Source organism: Myotis yumanensis, unplaced genomic scaffold (assembly GCF_028538775.1).
Source record: "Myotis yumanensis isolate MYYU_CA2020_CCGP unplaced genomic scaffold, mMyoYum1.0.hap1 SCAF_10, whole genome shotgun sequence".
NCBI classification, from domain to species: domain Eukaryota; kingdom Metazoa; phylum Chordata; class Mammalia; order Chiroptera; family Vespertilionidae; genus Myotis; species Myotis yumanensis.
In genome coordinates, this window is record NW_027223761.1 from 84,318,510 (window position 1) to 84,339,025 (window position 20,516).

The following is a 20,516-nucleotide window of genomic DNA, read 5'->3' on the forward strand; positions in this document are numbered from 1 at the left end:
GAAATCTGTGGCCGGGGTGCCTGGGGTCTTAGTGTCCATGGGTCTGCAGCTGTGGTCGCAGGTCTTTTACCCAAGTGGCTGTAGGGTCCCGGTTTGCGTCCGAGACCAGATTGGGTAGTGGCGAGGTTAGGATCCTGGTCTCAAGCGTTCTGTTCTTCAAGATGGCGTGGTCTCTGTGACCGTGCTGGCCGACCCCAGAGTGTTTGCGGTAGCAGCAGGGTTTCGCCATCTAAGACTGCCTGTTTTGGCAGCCCCTTGGCAGACCTGTAGGATCTAACTGTCCCTATTTCACTCACACACACCACACAGGTCCACACACTCCTCTATCGCTCCCTCACTCTCACACTCTCCCTCCCTACCGTCTTGCCGGTCACCATCTTTCTCACTCAATATATATTATTATTATTATTAAAGAGTATTAAGTAATCTATTCATTTAAAGTAATCAACTTCCTGATTAATATAAGTTATTTTAATAATATATATATATAAAACCTTTGCTTTCCTAGGCAAATACAGAAAAAACTTTTTTTCCTTACTTTCAGAATTAGGCTTATTTTTCTAATGGAAAACTTACATTCTTAAGAAGCATAACAGAGGTAGTGAATTCCTTAGCTGAGAGACAATTCCCTCAAACTTGGAAATCCCAAGCGGCTCCAGTGACTTCCTGCAGTTACTTTCATTTTCTTACTCTTTGGTTTTCTTTGTTGCATTCCTTGGTACTCACACAGGGCACCCCGACAGAACAGGTTGCTCTAACACAGTTTTTGTGAAAGAGAGGCTAAGGCACTGCCTGGCTGTCACTGCCAAGCAGCCCTGTTCACCAGCCTCCTTTGGCTTTTATTGTCATTACAGCGAGAACTAAAATTGAGCTCTAGACACAGTTAGCAGGGTAAGTAGCCTTGAGAAAGTATGTGTTTCCACAAGGTGGGGTCTTTAAAGACTAAACATAGGGATTCTAGCAAAACACCCCGGGCTCGGACTTGTTTGGAAAAGTCGAGGTAGGGACTGTGCCTTCAGCAAGGTCGTGCCCCCCCCCCCCCCCCCCCCCAGAGGCCCCCAACCTTTCGGAGCACCCTCCTCACAGACCTTCCAACCGCGTCCCGTGCTTCCCCACAGCACTTCCTCCTTTTCTTTCCTTGGGGAGTTGTGTCTTTGTCTCCCCATTTTTTTTAAATGTATATTTTACTGATTTTTTGCAGAGAGGAAGGGAGAGGGGATAGAGAGTTAGAAACATTGATGAGAGAGAAACATCGATCAGCTGCCTCCTGCACGCCTCCTACTGGGGATGTGCCCACAACGAAGGTACGTGCCCTTGACCGGAATCGAACCTGGGACCTTTCAGTCCGCAGGCCAATGCTCTATCCACTGAGCACACCGGTTAGGGCTGTCTCCCCATTTTTGCTTTCTCTTTCTGGCCCTGGGCACCCTCTTGGGGTTTGAGAGGGTGAAGACCCTCAGGGCAGTGGTCTGGGACTCGTTAGCCCAGAGGCAGGGTCTGCCTGGTGTCTCACGCCTTTATTGTCTCTGCTCTGAGTTGTATCCCCTTCTCCTACGGACCTGGTCCCTCAGTTTCTGCTAAGGTGTTCAGGGTGGTGGGAGCCTGTGCGTAGTTCCTGTGGTGTGCGACTACCTGTGAGGGTCCAGAGCTCTCTGGCATGTAATTGGCTGAGCGGCCCTGGCACCTGTGGCAGGGTGGCACCCTAGGCCCCTCTGCCAGCGCACTTGCAGCGCAGTCCTGTGGCCTCTGGCTGGGGACACCTGCTTGCTCCAGGTCGCCCTGGCAGTGCTCTCCAGTGAGGCGTGTGCTGGGTCCCTCCAGGTCGCCCCCGCAGGACTGTCTCAGGGGCCGGGGAGAAGCGGGTGTGGGTTGCTCTGGGTCGCAGTCAGAACTCCCTGTGACCGGAGTGGGGCACGCGCCGGGTGACTCCATGTTGCCCGGCAGCAAGGCACCGGGCTTAGGGTAGAGCATCCTAAGCACAGTCCTCGCTGTCTTGTGGGCCGCAGCCAGGTGCGCACTGGTTTGCTCCAGTTCCCCCCTCCCCGCCTCAGTGCGGAGCGGGGCAGGCTGCCCGGGGTCGCTCAGTGCACTCCTCACCCTGAGTGAAGTGCGCCCTGGGCTGCTCCAGTTTAGCAGATGCAAATACATAGTGTTGGGGAACACTTAGGGAGGAGAAACTAGTGACATGTCATTTACTTAATTTGAGCTTGTTTCAGTTATGACTACTTCGCAGATGGCTCCCAAGCTTTATAGCCCCACTCTCTTGGCTCAGTGGCTGTCAGATTTAAGCCACCTTCATTCTTTTCTATTTCTTCCAAAAGTTTTACTTTTCTTCATACTCTGGGGTCTTTGAATTTAATATTTGTGGTCTTTAAACATCCCATATTTTTTACATTATACATTAACTAGAGGCCTAATGCACAAAATTCGTGCATGGGAGGGAGGTGTCCATCAGCCTGGCCTGCGCCCCCTTGTAATCCGGGACCCCTGCGGTGACATTTCTCTCCCAATCTGGGACCTCTTGCTCCTAACCTCCCACTTGCTCCCTCCTCACCTCCCACCTGCTCCCTCCTAACCTCCCACCTGCTCCCTCCTCACCTCCCACCTGCTCCCTCCTAACCTCCCACCTGCTCCCTCCTAACCTCCCACCTGCTCCCTCCTCACCTCCCACCTGCTCCCTCCTAACCTCCACCTGCTCCCCCCTAACCTCCCACCTGCTCCCTCCTCACCTCCCACCTGCTCCCTCCTAACCTCCACCTGCTCCCTCCTAACCTCCCACCTGCTCCCTCCTAACCTCCACCTGCTCCCTCCTAACCTCCCACCTGCTCCCTCCTCACCTCCCACCTGCTCCCTCCTAACCTCCACCTGCTCCCTCCTAACCTCCCACCTGCTCCCTCCTAACCTCCACCTGCTCCCTCCTAACCTCCCACCTGCTCCCTCCTAACCTCCACCTGCTCCCTCCTAACCTCCACCTGCTCCCTCCTAACCTCCACCTGCTCCCTCCTCACCTCCACCTGCTCCCTCCTCACCTCCCACCTGCTCCCCCCTAACCTCCCACCTGCTCCCTCCTCACCTCCACCTGCTCCCTCCTCACCTCCCACCTGCTCCCTCCTCACCTCCCACCTGCTCCCCCCTAACCTCCCACCTGCTCCCTCCTCACCTCCCACCTGCTCCCTCCTCACCTCCCACCTGCTCCCCCCTAACCTCCCACCTGCTCCCTCCTAACCTCCACCTGCTCCCTCCTAACCTCCCACCTGCTCCCTCCTCACCTCCCACCTGCTCCCTCCTAACCTCCCACCTGCTCCCTCCTAACCTCCACCTGCTCCCTCCTAACCTCCCACCTGCTCCCTCCTAACCTCCCACCTGCTCCCTCCTAACCTCCACCTGCTCCCTCCTAACCTCCACCTGCTCCCTCCTAACCTCCACCTGCTCCCTCCTCACCTCCACCTGCTCCCTCCTAACCTCCCACCTACTTCCTCCTCACCTCCACCTGCTCCCTCCTCACCTCCACCTGCTCCCTCCTCACCTCCCACCTGCTCCCTCCTCACCTCCCACCTGCTCCCCCCTAACCTCCCACCTGCTCCCTCCTCACCTCCCACCTGCTCCCTCCTCACCTCCCACCTGCTCCCCCCTAACCTCCCACCTGCTCCCTCCTAACCTCCACCTGCTCCCTCCTAACCTCCCACCTGCTCCCTCCTCACCTCCCACCTGCTCCCTCCTAACCTCCCACCTGCTCCCTCCTAACCTCCACCTGCTCCCTCCTAACCTCCCACCTGCTCCCTCCTAACCTCCCACCTGCTCCCTCCTAACCTCCACCTGCTCCCTCCTAACCTCCACCTGCTCCCTCCTAACCTCCACCTGCTCCCTCCTCACCTCCACCTGCTCCCTCCTAACCTCCCACCTACTTCCTCCTCACCTCCACCTGCTCCCTCCTAACCTCCTACCTGTTCCCTCCTAACCTTCCACCTGTTCCCTCCTAACCTCCCACCTGCTCCCTCCTCAGCTCCCACCTGCTCCCTCCTAACCTCCCACCTGCTCCCTCCTAACCTCCACCTGCTCCCTCCTAACCTCCCACCTGCTCCCTCCTCAGCTCCCACCTGCTCCCTCCTCACCTTCACCTGCTCACTCCTTACCTCCACCTGCTCACTCCTTACCCCTTGGCTTACCATCCTTGGCATTGCCTTGGAGGCAAGAGAGGCTCCCACCACCACCGCTGCGCTCGCCAGCCATGAGCCCGGCTTCTGGCTGAGTGGTGCTCCTGCTGTGGGTGTGCACTGTCCACCAGGAGGCAGCTCCTGCATTGAGCATCTGCCCCCTGGTGGTCAGTACACATCATAGCGACTGGTCATTCTGGTCATTCCGCCGTAACAGTCACTGAGCTTTTTTATATATAGATGCCTCTACACTGCCTATTTCATGCTGAATTTTACACAATGAATTGACAAATGGATGTTCTATTTCATGGAATAAGATCTGTATTTTTGTAATTTTGTCGTTTTTGTTTCTGTAGCAGTGTTTTATGTGATCGCTTTAAATTTTAATTTTCCATATGCCTGTGATTTTCAGCTAGGAGTAATTTTATCCCTAGGATACTTGGTAATATCTGGGAACATTTTTAATTGTCGTGGCTGGGAGGCTATTACTGGCATCCAAGAGGTGTGTAGAGGGAAGGATGCTGTTAAACACCTTACAATGCACTGCAAAGCATTACCTGTCCCAAAATATCAACAGTGCAGGGCTGGAAGCCTGCAATATGCACTTAGGAAAAATAATTAAAAATGAAAAAATAAGGTTTAGCAACAGTTTTCAATATGTGACATTAATAGAAATCTTTGTATTAACCTCTGCAAATTTTGTCTTATCATTTCTACTCTCATTTTTCCTTTGCCCTGATGTCTTCACTCACATTTTAAAATATAACTTTTTAATCTTTAACAACTTATATAAGCTAATTTTATTTTTTCTGTAACAAGGTCTAGAAATGTATGAAGTAATAAATGAAGTATCCTGAGAGTGATTAGAATCAGATAACCAGGGGTATAGTGAGCAAAGAATGTTCATTTCCAGGAGAACTGTGCCCCCTCCTCCCCCAAATACTGTTGTAGTTTGTTTGTTGCTGTGGTTCATGGTCTTGAAAATTTGAGAACCACTTCTTTCAGAGTAAAGTACATAAAAAAACAAATAAAAAGAAGTCAGAGCTGTTTGGTAAACGACATTTCTTTGATGGTTTGGCTTTATTCTTTCTCTGAATTTGATGACAGGTAATTTTTCTGTTTCTTTTCTCTGAATATCACCAGGACACTGAGTCACTTATTGGGAGCCCCGCAACCCGCACAGCACCTCACATTATTGGAGCAGAGGATGATGATTTTGGTACTGAACATGAACAGGTGATGATATATTTTTCTAAAAAAAAACCACTAATATTCCGAGATATTTGATTATTGTAAAAATGAAATATTTCTGGACATTAAAATTAACTGGTTAATTAGTGGGTTAGTTGCTTATTTTAGCTTTAATCAATAGGAATGACTTTGCTTTTAAAATTGATAAGAAGTCACTGATTAGACCTAAGTACTTCATTTTAGGAGGGGGAGGTATTATTGTAAAGGTTGTTTTTCTTTTTATTTCAAATTCCAGTTGTTTATTGATGGTATATAGGAATATGATTGGCTTGGTACTTCAAGGAGCTTTTTTTATTTTTTATTTTTATTTTTTTTTAAAGAAGGACTTTTTTTTTTTTTTTTAAATTAAATCTTTATTGTTCAGATTATTACATTTGTTCCTCTTTTTTTCCCCCCATAACTCCCCTCCTTCCAGCTCCCACCCCACCCTCCACCCTCACTCCCCACCCACTGTGTTCATCCATAGGTGCATGATTTTTGTCCAGTCACTTCCCGCATCTCCCACACCCCTTTTTCCCCCAAGAATAGTCAGTCTATTCCCTTTCTATGTCCCTGATTCTATTATAATCACCAGTTCATTCTGTACATCAGGTTATTTATTCACTTGATTCTTAGATTCATTTGTTGATAGATGCATGTTTGTTGTTCATAATTTGTATCTTTACCTTTTTCTTCTTCTTCCTCTTCTTAAAGGATACCTTTCAGCATTTCATATAATACTGGTTTGGCGGTGATGAACTCCTTTAGCTTTTCCTTATCTGTGAAGCTCTTTATCTGACCTTCAATTCTGAATGATAGCTTTGCTGGATAAAGTAATCTTGGTTGTAGGTTCTTGGTATTCAGCACTTTGAATATTTCTTGCCATTCCCTTCTGGCCTGCAAAGTTTCTGTTGAGAAATCAGCTGACAGTCGTATGGGTATTCCCTTGTAGGTAATTGAGCCTCTTTCTCTTGCTGCTTTTAAGATTTTCTCTTTGTCTTTTGCTCTTGGCATTTTAATGATGATGTGTCTTGGTGTGGTCCTCTTTGGATTCCTTTTGTTTGGGGTTCTCTGCGCTTCTTGGACCTGTAAGTCCATTTCTTTCACCAGGTGGGGGAAGTTTTCTGCCATTATTTCTTGAAATAGGTTTTCAATATCTTGCTGTCTCTCATCTTCTGGCACTCCAATGACTCTGATATTAGACCGCTTGAAGCTGTCCCAGAGGCTCCTTACACTATCTTCACACTTTCGGATTCTTTTTTCATTTTGCTTTTCCAATTGGGTGTTTTTTGTCGAATCTTTGGTTTGATTATTGTACTCCTCTGGTCTGCTATTGGGTATAATATTCTTTATTTCAGTCCGTGTATGCTTACTTTCTAATTTCTTTATCGTAGCATCGAGGGTCTCATTAGTTTTCGTGAGGCTCTGCACAAATTTATGGCAAGCCCTCAAAATTGCGATTCTTAGCTCCATATCCTCCATTTCTGTCATGTTTTTTTGTCTCCGCATCTTTTATGCTTTCTTGGTGCACCCCCTTGTGGTCTCTGTGCGCAGACTTGTTCTAGCCAAGCCTTAATTGTTGTAGTTAACACTAGAGGGATTTGACCCCCAGGCCGACTGGCTATAGGATTCAGCTGTATGGAAAACGTCTGCCTTCTGGGGAGGCGCTAATCCAGCCTTTGCCTGAGGCGATCGGCAAATGGCTGTGCGCAGGGTTTGGGCGGGGCGGGATCAACAGGGCGGGCGGAGGGAGCAGTTATGGCCACGCTCAGTCCCGTTCCCAGAGGCTCTGCTTCTCAGAACCCCGGCAGCCGCTGCAAACCTCGGAGAGAAAGCTGCCCTCAGGTTCCAACTGATGCCGGATAATCCCGCTTCTCCCGTTTGAGTCTGGGTCCCTAGAGACTCGCCCGGATCTGGAGCCCAGAGTCTGAGACTCACTCCCGACAGAAAACGACAACCGCGCCCTCAGCCACCAGCCCGCTTTCCGCGCGCACCTCGGTACCTTTGTATTTTCCACACTGCGCCGCCTCTGAGCCTCGATTTGCTGTTCTCTTTCCTTCTAGTTGTAGAGTCTCTCTTCAGCCAGCCTTCCTGTGGTTCTGGGTGATGTCCGTTCAGTCTTTTAGTTGTATTTTTGAAATGGTTGTTTGCGGCAGCGGTCTCCGGTGTTTACCTACGCCGCCATCTTCCAAATCCTAAAGAAGGACTTTTTAAAATATTTTATTGATTTTTTACAGAGAGGAAGGGAGAGAGATAGTTAGAAACATCGATGAGAGAGAAACATCGATCAGCTGCCTCCTACACACCCCCCACTCAGGATGTGCCTACAACCAAGGTACATGCCCTTGACTGGAATTGAACCTGGGACCCTTGAGTCCGAAGGCCAATGCTCTATCCACTGAGCCAAACCAGTTAGGGCTTTAGGGCACTTTTTAAAATAGCTTTTTTGGCGCCCGAACAATGTGGGTCAGTGGGTAGAGCATCAGCCCACAAACCAAATGGTAGTGGCTTCAAGTCCTGGTCAGGGGCAGGTACCTGTGTTGCAGGTTTGATCCTGCACTCCAAGGCACATGTGGGAGGCAACCAGCTAATGTGTCTCTCACATCAGTGTTTCTCTCTCTTTCTCCCCCCACCTCCCTTCCACTCCCTTTAAAAAAGCAATGGAAAAAAATATCCTCGGGGGAGGGTTAAGAGCAAACAAAAAATTTGTGATTTTCTTTATAGGCAACCATGGTGTCTGTGAATAGAGACAATTTTTATTGTTTTGTTTCCAATCTGTTTATCTCGTATTTCTTGTTATTACCTTCACTGTGCTAATTAAGACCTCCAGCAATGCGGCTGAACTGGATGGTGAGGCAGTACTTCTTCGTTTTATTACTGATCTCAGGAAGAAAGATGAGTCTTTCACCATAAAGTATAATAAAGTTAGCGTAGGTTTTCCACAAACGCTTTTTGTTACCAGTGAAGGAAGTTTCCTTCTACTCCTAATCTGCTGAGAGTTTTTATCATGAATGGATATGGACTGTTATGGAATGAGTGAGATGATTATATTAGTCTCCTAACATGGATTGCTATTAGCATGTTGAGCCAGCTCTAGGTTTCAGGATAAATCCTGATTGGTCATAATGTGTTTCCTTTTTAGATACAGCAGGATCCAACTTGCTATGATTTTGCTGAGGATTTTTGTGTCTGTGTTTAGGGGGATATTATTGTGTAGTTTGGGGTTTTTGTTGCTGTTGTTTTTGTAATTTGTTTGGTTGTTGTAGTTGGGTATTGCTGGCCACCTAGGATGAGTAAGAAGTGCTACCTCAGCCCGGCCTATGTGGCTCAGTGGTTGAGCGTGACCTATGTATGTACCAGGAGGTCAGGGTTCAATTCCATGTCACGGCACACGCCCAGGCTGCAGGCTCAATCCCCAGTCGGGGGTGTGCAACAGGCAGCAAGTGTTACGTCCTCTGGTATTTTCTTTTTTTTTTAATAACAATTATGAATTTACTAGAGGCCCGGTGCACAAAAATTTGTGCACTCGGGGGAGGGGGGGTCCCTCAGCCCGGCCTGTGCCCTCTCGCAGTCTGGGACCCCTCAGGGGATGACCACTTGCTGGCTTAGGCCTGCTCCCCGGGGGATTTGGCCTAAAATGGCAATCAGACATCCCTCTGGCAGCCCAGCAGCCCTCGGGGGATGTCCACTTGCCAGCGGGGAGCAGGCCTAAGCTGCAGTCAGACATCCTTAGCGCTGCTGAGGAGGCAGGAGAGGCTCCCACCACCACTGCTGTACTGACAGCCATCAGCCTGGCTTGTGGCTGAGCAGAGCTCCCCCATGTGGGAGGGCACTGACCACCAGAGGGCAGCTCCTGCATTGAGCATCTGCCCCCTGGTGGTCAGTGTGTGTCATAGTGACCAGTCATTCCCAGTCGTTCTGCTGTTAGGGTCAGTTTGCATATTACCCTTTTACTATATAGGATAGAGGCCTGGTGCACGGGTGGGGGCCTGCTGGTTTGCCCTGAAGGGTGTCCCGGATCAGGGTGGGGGTCCCACTTGGGTGCCTGGCCAGCCTGGGTGAGGGGCTGATGGCTGTATGCAGCTGGTCACACCCCCTTCAGGGTGGGGGTCCCCACTGGGGTGCCTGGCCAGTCTGGGTGAGGGGCTGAGGGCCGTTTTCAGTCTGGCCAGCCACTGAACCTCCCAACCTCTCCTTTTTTTCTTTTTTTTTTTTATTCTGGGATTTATTTACCTTCTATGGCTGTCACTGGAGCTGAGAGCCGCTCCAGCTCTGAGGCCCGGCTCCAGCTTGAGGCCTCGGCTGCTGAAAGCAGGTATCTGGGGTTTGTTTAGCTTCTATAATTGAAACATAGTTGCTTTCGGAGCTGTTGCTTTCAGGCTCAGAGCCGGGCCGCGGCAGGCGGGGAACCTTGGCTTCCTCCATCACTGGAGCAAGCAAGCCTCCTGCTCGCTTCAGCTGCCTGGTTGCCGGCCGCCATCTTGGTTGGCAGTTAATTTGTATGTTGCCCCAATTAGCCAATGGGAAGCGTATCGGAGGCACGGTTAATTACCCTATTTGTCTATTATTAGATAGGATTAGGTCATCTGGAAAAGCAGGTGGGCTGAGCCCCACAATGGCACCGGCCTCCTCTTATATTTTCTGAGAGAGATTGTGTGGGATTGGTATTGTTCCTTAGATTAACTTCAGTCTCACGGTAATTTATTTTACATGTGAAAAATTATATGAAAATTATTATTTTAGTTACCTTAATTTTAACGATTACTGTTTTCTGTGTGGTAGGGACTATACATATTTATTATAGGCCCGTGTTACTTAAAATGATACAACTCCATTTTCTACCACCATTTCTGTGATTAGTGCAAAAGGAAAACAGCTAGTTCGTTATTAGGCGGAGAGTCTTCCATGACATTTGCAGAAGTGCTGTTAGATAGTTGTGTACTGATTTATAGATGCCTCAGCACTTTGATAATCATCTTCTAAACTTGCATTCTCCCAAGATGGTCTTACTCCCAGCCTCTCCCCTGAAATACTCATTTCAGAGGAAAAGATTCCATAGCCTATGTTGCTAATAAATTCTAGTAAAATTTCTCAAATCTTGAATTTTTTACGGTAGATCTAAGTGGATTTTGATAGTTAATGTTTAGTTGAGCTCACGTGACATTTGCATTTGTGTTGGAGTCACTGATGTGTAATTGTTTCTTTTTCTAGATCAATGGGCAGTGCAGCTGCTTCCAGAGCATCGAACTGCTGAAATCGCGCCCTGCTCACTTGGCTGTGTTTTTACACCATGTAGTTTCACAGTTTGACCCTGCGACATTGGTAATATATTTTACGATTTAGCAAATTCAAAGTTTTTACATTGATTAATAAACCATAAAACTTTTCACTTCTGTGAAATAAGTGAACAGACTTTTTTTCAGTTTTCTAAACATATAAGGATAGACATGAAAGATACTTAAAATGTTATTAATTTATTTTTTTAAGCACTTTGTTGAATGTGTTAACTATTACTCTTACCTTTGTTCTAGTACATTGCTTATGGTGACTTGCCTGTTCCAAACATTCATACTCTCTGAGAATATAACAGATTAATTATATTTTTCAAGATTTCTCACTTTTCTTTTTCATTTTCTTCTTTACTACAGCTCTGTTATCTCTATTCAGACCTTTATAAACAAACCAATTCCAAGGAGACTCGTCGTATCTTCCTTGAGTTTCATCAATTCTTCCTGGATCGATCTGCAGTAAGTTACCAAGTTAATAGTAAACTCTCTGCTCTAGTACATTGAGATATCGGCCTCCTACTTCCAGTTTTCCCTCCCATTTGATTTTTTTCTTTCACTTTTTAAAAATTATTTTAAAAATTGATTTTAGGGAGGGTGGGGGGGGGGGCGGGGAGAGAGAGAAACATCCATCGGTTCGGTTGCCTCCTGCACATGCCCCAACCGGGGATCGAACCTGGAACCTTTTGGTGGACAGGATGATGCTCCAACCACCTGAGCTGCACCAGCCAGGGCTCCCCCTGTGGTTTTGGGCTTATTATTGTGCTTTGTGACATCTGTCAGCTATTGATTACTCCTGGCTGTTATTTTTTTATCATTTCTAAATTAGTTGTAGGCATATCTGTTGTCACGTGTGTATGATTAGGATGAGGGAATAAAAAGTGAACACAAATGATCTACATTTATATGTCAGGATCCGAAGGGTAACACTTGCATACTTGAACTCCGCTTGGCCTCTTTGAAGTTTGTAGGTACAAGTTTAACTAAAAACTGGTGAAAACTATCTTATTTACATGAATGATAGTAAATGGCAATAGTGTTTCCTAAGAGTTATGTTACTCGTTTTGCTCTAGGGAAAGGAGAATCACCCCTAATGCTCCCTGGATAATCACTCTATGTCCCTAGTTCTTCCATATTTGCAGTTCTCTCAGATGACTGTTTTATACCTTCTTTCTCCTAAAACTATCACTTCCTCTCCTGTCCTTTTCTCAGCTGATGACCTGGCTGTTTGCCTGAGAAATGTAAAGTAGTCTACAGATACATCCTCTCCTCCGGCATACCGTGTGCATTGCTTCATGCACAGAGACGCTGCTGTAGCCGCAGCGCTTTCTGGCCTGCACCACCAGTTCTTGTTTGCTGTTGAGCCATTTACGTCAGTTGCAGACCATAAAGCAGTAAACATGCACAGAAACTTCGGGCCTCTCCTTTCTCCAACTCCCCTTTCTCTGCTCCTTTACAGTTGCCTGCACACTGCTGAATATAATCACCATTGTTTAATATATTACACATCATATTTATTAAGAAATGACAGCATATTGAAGTGTATTTGAATTTCACATATAGAGCTCCAGGCTAAGTTAAAACTTTATATCTTGCTACTGATCTATATAAGTTTATTAACATTAAAATGTAAGAACCTTGATTAATTTGCTAATTATTTTTGACACACAGGTGATATTTTTTTCATATAAATACCCACATACATAAATGAGCATTTATTTACTTTTTTGCATTTGTGCTAGAAATACTTTTAGGAAAGCTGATTTGAGCTGCAGCATGGCAACATCAGTTAAAGAGAAAGCTTTGAAATCACTTCCCTGTCCTTCAAATGAATATTAGCGATCTCATAATTTTTAACAGTGATTTATTTTCAAATATAAAACTTCAGATCTTATAGGAATTGTTTACATTCTGAAAGTGTATGACTTAAGTAGGTGTACAATACAGAGTTAGTATACAGAGGTCACGATACTTACTGTAACTGCAAAAACAATTTATTTTTAAGATATTTTCCAAATTGATGGGAAGGAAAACACATTTCTAAATTAACAGTGGGACCAGAAACTGCAGTTGTTATGGGGGAAGTCCTAGCTGTACAGAACTAAAACACGGCTACTTTAATTAGTTCAGTAGTGTAAATGCTACAGATGGTCACTGGATATTTAAGACTCCAAATCCTCAGAAATGACATCTGCTAACTCTCTCATTGGGGGTGTGACTATTGTGAGGGTTCTTTAAGGAAAGGGACTGGAAATGTCATGGTCTGTAGAGGGAATATTTCAAATACAGTAAATAAGAATTATAATAATAAAAGCATAATATGCTAATTAGACTGGACGTCCTTTCGAACATTCTTCCAGATGACCTTCTGGATGAAGCCAAGGCTGTGAGGGAAGCCTGGGCCCTGGGTGCCTGCCGGTGGCTGGAGGAAGGAAGGCCTCCTCTTGCACGAATGTCGTGCATTGAGCCTCTAGTAGTTATATATGAGTAAATTTTCCATATAATAATATATACACATAGTTTAGTTTTTACCTATATTAATTCAAATGATGTAGAGTAACCAGATTCTAGAAAACCAAAGTCAGTATTCATTCATTCCAAAAAGAATAAGTAAGGCACAGAAGCATTTAGTCGTTTAGTAAATATTGTAGATAATTCCTTTATAGCATGATCTGTGGAAAGGGCTTCTTTTCCAGGTTAAACAATAGAACACACCAGAGCCGTGACACTGGGTGGGGGAGCACAGGAAATGAGCTTATGCATGAAGGTGCTTGTGAAAATAGGTGTCCAGGCTCTGTTAATTTACTTTATACAGGCACTGTATGCATCTTGAAAAGCCCTTAGTGCTGTCTCACTTTTTCTTTGCATTTTTGTTTTAGCACTTGAAAGTTTCTGTTCCTGATGAAATATCAGTAGATCTAGGTAAGTTTGGAGCACCAATATCCTGGAGAATTACGTCTCTGTAGTGATGTAGCCCGGCTCATTCCTAACGGTGTTATGTGTCATGTGGTGACCAGTAGGTCATCCGCATTGAAGGGTCAATGAAATCTGAATTATGAGATGAAATACAGAATGAAGTTGAAGAACTCTTTGTCTTACTCGGAGATAAGCTTACACCAGTCGCATTGGTGCGCTGCCAGTGATAATGCACAGATTATACCTGTAGATCAAGTAATCCTTTCCCTTTTCCTCTTTTCAGAAAAAAGAAGACCTGAGCTTATTCCTGAGGATCTCCATCGCCACTATATCCACACTATGCAGGAACGGGTGCACCCTGAGATTCAGAGGCACTTGGAGGATTTCCGGTAAGCTGGCGGGTAGAGACAGAACTGGTAGGTTATGCATTAAATCCTCGGCTTAGCATCTGGTCCCTATCTCTGTTACTAAAGCATAATGAGCATCTGGAGTCAAAGTGTTTGGATATTGAGAGTTCATAGTTCCCACCCCATGTGACTCCCCGTTTGTCTGTGCTGAGTGTGTTCCTTCAGGGTCTGTGCTCTGTTGAGTGGCTGGCTGCCTCTGGAATGTTGTCCTCTGTTGTCCCAGCGGACATGGTGTGCTGGCATGAAAGCCAGGGCCTTGTGCCTGTTGCTGGAAACTCGTGGCTGTGGAACCTGATGAGGGAGATGCTTTCCTCTGAGCCACTCCAGGCCAGGCCTCCTGTTCCCTTCAGGCAGAAAAGGAGCATGGGGCTGACCTTGGCTGAAAGTGAACTGACCAAACTTGACGTCGAGAGAGACAAGGACCGGGTCACCTTGGAGAAGGAGCGGGCATGCGCAGAGCAGATTGTGGCCAAAATTGAAGAAGTGTTGTAAGTCACAGACGTGATGTAGAAATGCCCTTTATTCTGCTGAGAGACGTGCCCTCTGAGCATGTCCAGAAGAGGGCCAGGCTAGGTGGGTGGGGCTACTTACTTGGTCACGGTGCTTGATAAACTGAATGTTTTACTTACTTTTTTTGCTAATATTTTATTTTATTATTTTCTTATTTTTGCTGATAATTTATTTTAAATAAAGTTCTTGAGTTTCTTTTTCTAGGTATTAGCAAAATGAGTAACTACAAAATTTCTAGCTGATGAAGACCAGGTTAAATGCTTTTATTGGTTTAAGTTCAGAGGTTTGGAAATAACATTTCTTGCTATAAAACGTTTGTAGTTGATGACAGGACATGAGTGAGAAGCATGCAGCTCCTCTGGGGATAGAGGGTTTTTCTTAGAATTATAGTCCCTGTGGCTCTGTTCTGCTGGTTCAGGCATCTGGGTGTAATAGCAGCGCTTTTCTTAAGCTTTAATATTTCATTTGTAAATGTTTTTATTTTTAGGATGACTGCTCAGGCTATAGAAGAAGATAAGAGGTAATGCAACTTTTATTCTAGAATTTTAAGGAAATAAAAATAAACTCTTTTCTTTTGTCAGTCATGAATTATATTTTATTTCTTTTAACTTAAAAAATGTAGACCGTCTCCCTCTGATGGCCTATATTTTATTTGACTAATATTCTAGTGTCTTGAGATAGAATCCTGTCCTGGTAATTCCTTATTTTCCATGTGATGGATGAATTCTAAGAGTTCCATCCCTGAGGTTTAGGAAGTCAGTTACTGTCTTTATTTTACCCACCCTCCTTTTTCAGAAGCCTTATTTCACTTAATCTGTTCTCCTCCAGTTCAACAATGCAGTATGTTATTTTCATGTACATGAAGCATTTGGGAGTAAAAGTGAAAGAGCCTCGGAATTTGGAGCATAAGCGGGGTCGGATTGGGTTCCTCCCGAAAATCAAGGTGAGGCTGGGAGAGCGCTGTGTGCGGGTCTCGGTGCTTTTTGCCTTTGCTCGATGCTTTCCTGCTTAGTGTTTACTTTTTCAGCAACTCAGTGCAGGATGCTTGTTAGATACGATACGGCTCCTGTTGTCAGAAACTCAAATCTAGTGAGAACGCAGGGATATGAACTAATTACTGGAAAGTATGAAAAGTTGAAAACAGCGACTTACACATAGTACCATCCCCAGCTTATCCTTTTCTTTGTGGTGCCTGTCGTAGTTGGTAAGGATTTGTGTTTTTGTTTAATTTTTATTTGATAGTGAAGCTCTGTGAGGGCAAGGAGCTCCATCATTGGACCTCCAGCTTTTAGCATAGTGTGCTCACATCTTATGAGCTTAGTAAGTAAATGTTTGCTCAATGGATAAATGAACCATTTAAAACAAGCTCCCAGTAAATGTGTTATAAAACTACCCTTTTATTTTCCAAAGTTATCAGCTCTAAAGAGTTTGAAAAATGTCTTAAGTTTTTTATTGAATTTACTGGGGTGACATTGGTTAATAAAGTTATACAGGTTTCAAGCGTATAACTTTATAATGCATGATCTGTACACTGTATTTATCTCCCATATACACTCCTCCACCTCTCCCAGGTATCTTAAGTTTGGTCTATACACAGTACTGTGTGCCAGTTTCTAATGAGTATCGTGTGTGTGTGTGTGTTTCATTTATGTTTAACCAATTTCTTTCAAATGACCATTGGAATTGCATTTCTGTGTTTGAAAGCAACAACAGAAACCCACTCTGTTATGTATCTCTTATCTCTTCGATTGTACCTTAACTCTAGCAAAGTATGAAGAAAGAGAGGGAAGGCGAAGAAAAGGGGAAGCGAAGGGGATTCTCCAGCATCCTGGGGCCCCCACGGAGGCCCAGCCGTCCTGACAACAGTGCAAGTATGTGGAAGTGTAAAATGCTCTATTCTGCTGTCCCATGCCACCTTTTAACGGGCTCATTGAGCTAGAATGGATTGCTGGAGAAGGGTGTTCTTGACATGATTCCTCTGAACTTTCAATGTGCCTGCTTCCATTCAGTGTTCTATCTGCACTGAATTCCCCCATGTGGCTACATAATTGTTATAAACCTCTCCTGTGATGGTAGCAGAGCATCTCATTCATTATCCATAATATAACTTATCCACCTGTTCTAATTTTGTTTGTATTCAAGTTCTGATCATTAAAGTTAAAAATTAAAACACAGAAGATGGGCCTGGGTCTCTCCACCTACTTTGTTCAGTCCTCTTATACATAGATTCCTCACACTTTCACCTCTCCACCGTCAGGCCCAGGGAGACAGCAGCCCTGGAGAGGGCTGAGGAGGAAGTGGAGTCGTGGAGCTGTGGGAAGACCCGAGGCCTGTGGGGTCCAGGGCCGCATCTGGGCACACGGGCAGGGTGGCATGGGGACGGGTTGGGACCGAGTGACGCTAACTGTCCTACACGATGAGTCCATTCAAAAACTATTACTGAGCTTTCTATTAGGCATTAGCTTCCTACCAGATGTTAGCACACGATAAGTATACATAGATTCTGCCCCACAGAGCTTAGTTTCATGGGGAGAGAGTCCTACACACACAAATTCAAGTTGTGCTCAGTCCCTGGAGGAGAGGTGAGGGAGCGCTCTCCCGCAGGGCCATGGCGCTCCTTGGAGAAACACTGGGAGGGTGAAGGGAACTCAGAGAAGTGGAGGAGAGGGAGTGTTTCCCAGATGCTGACCACGAGCTCCCGGGAGACGAGAAGAGCCTCTGAAACAAGGGAGAACATTGGGGCCCGTGATGTGTGAAGTCTGTGAGGGTGCGCAGTGCTGCAAGGAGGGTGCCCGCGGGGCGAGCTTCGTGTGGGGTGACTGACAGGAGCAGGAGGGGTACCCGGATGGACCAGGGCACGTTGTGATGAAGTGACGAGGATTGGGGAGAATGGGGAGCTTCTAGAGCTCATAGAGCTCAAAGGCTTTCTCTTCACTGGTACCAGCAAGTGTGCTCCCTACGGACCTGCCTGCCTCAGCACCCCGCGCTCCCCCCGCCCCCCCCCCGACCATGGCGCCCTCCCCTTTTCTCTTGCTCATCTTTGTCACCTCCTGTCTCCCCCTCACGCTGCACCATCTCCCTCTCTTCCTTTCAGCCCTCTTCCATCTTCTTCTCCCTCTCCCCCTTCTGCTCATTTCCCTTCCTTTCTCACTCTGTGTAATGATTAGCCTAGTGTTCTAGGGCCTACCATGTTTTAGACATTTTTCCAGACCTTTGACATCATCTTTTAGCTGCTTTGAAACACAAATTGTTGACCATTTCTTTCTGTTCAGTTGGCAGAGCCATGGAGCTACAGAAGCCGCGCCACCCTAAGCACTCACCCCCACCCCCACCTGTGAGTCCCGAGCCCCAGGAAGCTGCTAAGTCGCGCCAGAGCGGGCCAGCAAGTGACGGAGCCGACGCTGGGTGCCTGCCTGCCGGCTCCGTGTCCTCGGTGGCTTCAGTGGCCACTCTCTTCCAGGACGGAGGGAAAGAGAATGATATGGGTGAGCTGTAGTTCAGCTTAACTAAGTGTCAAGACTTTAAAACAATCATACTAACTAAGAAAAGCGTGGCAGGTTATTTTAATCAAGACTGAATCCCAGTTAAATTTAGTTTTAATATTTTAGTATTTGACAACTAGTGACAGATCTATGCTGAATGATGATTTTCAAGTTCTCATCCATTCAAAAACTATTACTGAGCTTTCTATTAGGCATTAGCTTCATACCAGATGTTAGCACACGATAAGTATACATAGATCCTGCCCCACAGAGCTTAGTCTCATGGAGAGAGAGTCCTACACACACAAATGCAATTGCGCTAACCCCCTAGAGGAGAGGTAAGGGAGCGTGGAGGCCTGTCGTGGCTCAGGGCAGATGGGGGAGGTCTGAGGGAAACTTGCAATTAGAGAAACTAGGGATGCATGTCACTGCTAGGGGAAGCCAGCGGTCAGGCAGAGGCTGGGGACACAGGATAAACTGTAGCCAATGGAACAGAGTTTGGAGAAGGAGGGAGGAGATGAAAGACAAGGTTATTCCTCAGAGTAATGACCTCGGTGAAGAGGGGATTTAAAGAGTGAAGACAGACAGGAAGTCATCGCAGAAATTGTGGAAGAGCTTAGTACCATGTTCTCAAGCAGCACTTGTCCTCGTGGGTTTCTTAGGCACGTGAGCAGGGAGAAGAGGTGGTTTTGTCTGGAGGAGGCAATGCCTGTGTTAGTGATTTGGGAGGCAGTCGGTTTTTGGTGATGCCGAAGTGAAGGCTAAAGCGGTGGGAGTGGTCATTGAGGTGGCGTGGAGGAGGGTGCTAGAGACGAAGGAAGGAAGCCGCGGAGACGGGAGTTCAAATAGCTTAACATGCACGTGGGTTTTGAGGCCATGTGACATCGGGGTAAGAGGAGAACTGAGGCCGCAGCCACAGGTGGTGTTACTAGGTGACTGCTGTGAGGAGGAGGACAGGTGGCAGTGTCAGGGAGGGAGGAAGCAAGACAGTGGGCTGAAGAATGTACTTGGGAAGGAATCCATGTCATCCACCTGCTGAGCGCAGTGCGTGACAGATGCAAGTCTCCACGGGAGAGGGTGGTCGCAGGAAAGGTTGCCTCCCCATAGGATAGGCAGGCTTTTATTTAAGACCAAGAAGTAGGAGCGACATTTGGAGAAAAGTCTGGAGACTGTCCGACACAGCACTCTGAAGGTGTTGGATTATATACATGCAGTCACTCCCGGCTCCTTGTGTCAGTGAAATACAAGCACGGTAGGCAACAAAGAGAAAACAAAGAAAAAGGAGGTAGACGAACATAAGATGTTATCAACAAATAAGAAATGTCAGCACATTTTTGGGAGATTGAACAAGGACAGTGGTGGTTTGGTGGATGAAACAGCATAAAGAAAACTGAAGCCCATAACGTGGTGAAGGAGCCCACTGCGGCCCGTCGCCCACTGTGGCCCGTCGCCCACTGCGGCCCGTCGCCCACTGCGGCCCGTCGCCCACTGTGGCCCGTCGCCCCGGAGAGCCTACAGGCTCGGGCTGGCTGTGGAGCGCATCGACAGGAGGCAGAGCTGGAAATGACGGAACCAAAAGTCTAATCAGCGCAATCACGTCAGCAGCTTCTGCTCCTTGCACTGCAGGCTGTGGGCAGTCTGTCCTTTATGTACCAGGGGAAGCAAGGGGCCCTGTTGGAGGGAAGTCGAATGACTTGTGTAGGGAGAGTCAAGTTCTCCACAGCACGATTGTCCTGGAGCGCTAACGTTTGGGACCCTAAAGCCTGACAGTGGGCGTGCTAGGGACCCCTGCTCAGAGAACACCCTGCGGGAATGGATCTCCTTCCTAGGGCCCCAAGGAAGCCAGGTACTGGCCAGGCCTCGTGTTCTCAAGTAGGAATAGCATCACTCACTCGGCAAAGTGTGCTTCTCAGAGTCGAGACCTGAGATAACACATAGTGCCAAGCATGCGAGACAGTGGTGTGAAACAGGTCTACTGAACAGAAACACTCCCCTACCAGGAAACAATAATTTTGATAATAGATAAGAACTTGAAAAAATCATTTTTTTTCGTTTTAAAATATTCTGATTTTTATTAGTTTTCCAATGAAGATGCTTATTTTTAATTGAATTGATTAGGGTGACATTGGTTAATGAAATTCTACAGGTTTCAGGTCTACAATCCCATCATACATCATTAATATATCGCATTGTTTGCCACCCAAAGTCAAGTCTCCTTCATACATTTGACCACTTTTACAATTAAAATACTTCTTTTTTTTTGGATATTTAGTACTTTTGTTGCCATTCAGGTCTAAATAATGAGAATTTCTTTTATGATGTACACTAGAGGCCCAGTGCACAAATTCGTGCATGGGTGGGGTTCCCCAGCTCATGCCCCCAGCCTCGCGGCCCTGCAGCCCTGCCTGGCACCCCACCTTGGCCTGGCTCCACCTCCTCATCTGCTCCACCATCCTGCCTGTGGGGTGATCGATCAAGGCTGGGCCCCTCGCTGGGCTCCCTTAGTGCCTGGGAGCCGGGTGGGGAGTGGGG

General features: G+C 46.6%; 1 protein-coding gene across 6 annotated transcripts in view; it reads left to right on the forward strand.

Moving 5' to 3' along the window:
- ARHGEF12 (Rho guanine nucleotide exchange factor 12) overlaps positions 1–20,516 on the forward strand; it is a 210,500-nt gene that overhangs the window by 119,518 nt on the left and 70,466 nt on the right. For all 6 annotated transcript variants that reach the window (XM_070426256.1, XM_070426251.1, XM_070426252.1 and 3 more), the window contains 10 exons: positions 5,298–5,390; positions 10,596–10,706; positions 11,033–11,131; positions 13,549–13,591; positions 13,869–13,974; positions 14,343–14,480; positions 14,990–15,022; positions 15,331–15,445; positions 16,268–16,373; positions 17,775–17,987. In XM_070426256.1, the coding sequence (XP_070282357.1) occupies positions 5,298–5,390; positions 10,596–10,706; positions 11,033–11,131; positions 13,549–13,591; positions 13,869–13,974; positions 14,343–14,480; positions 14,990–15,022; positions 15,331–15,445; positions 16,268–16,373; positions 17,775–17,987 (1,057 nt within the window). The remainder of the gene's footprint in view (positions 1–5,297; positions 5,391–10,595; positions 10,707–11,032; positions 11,132–13,548; positions 13,592–13,868; positions 13,975–14,342; positions 14,481–14,989; positions 15,023–15,330; positions 15,446–16,267; positions 16,374–17,774; positions 17,988–20,516) is intronic.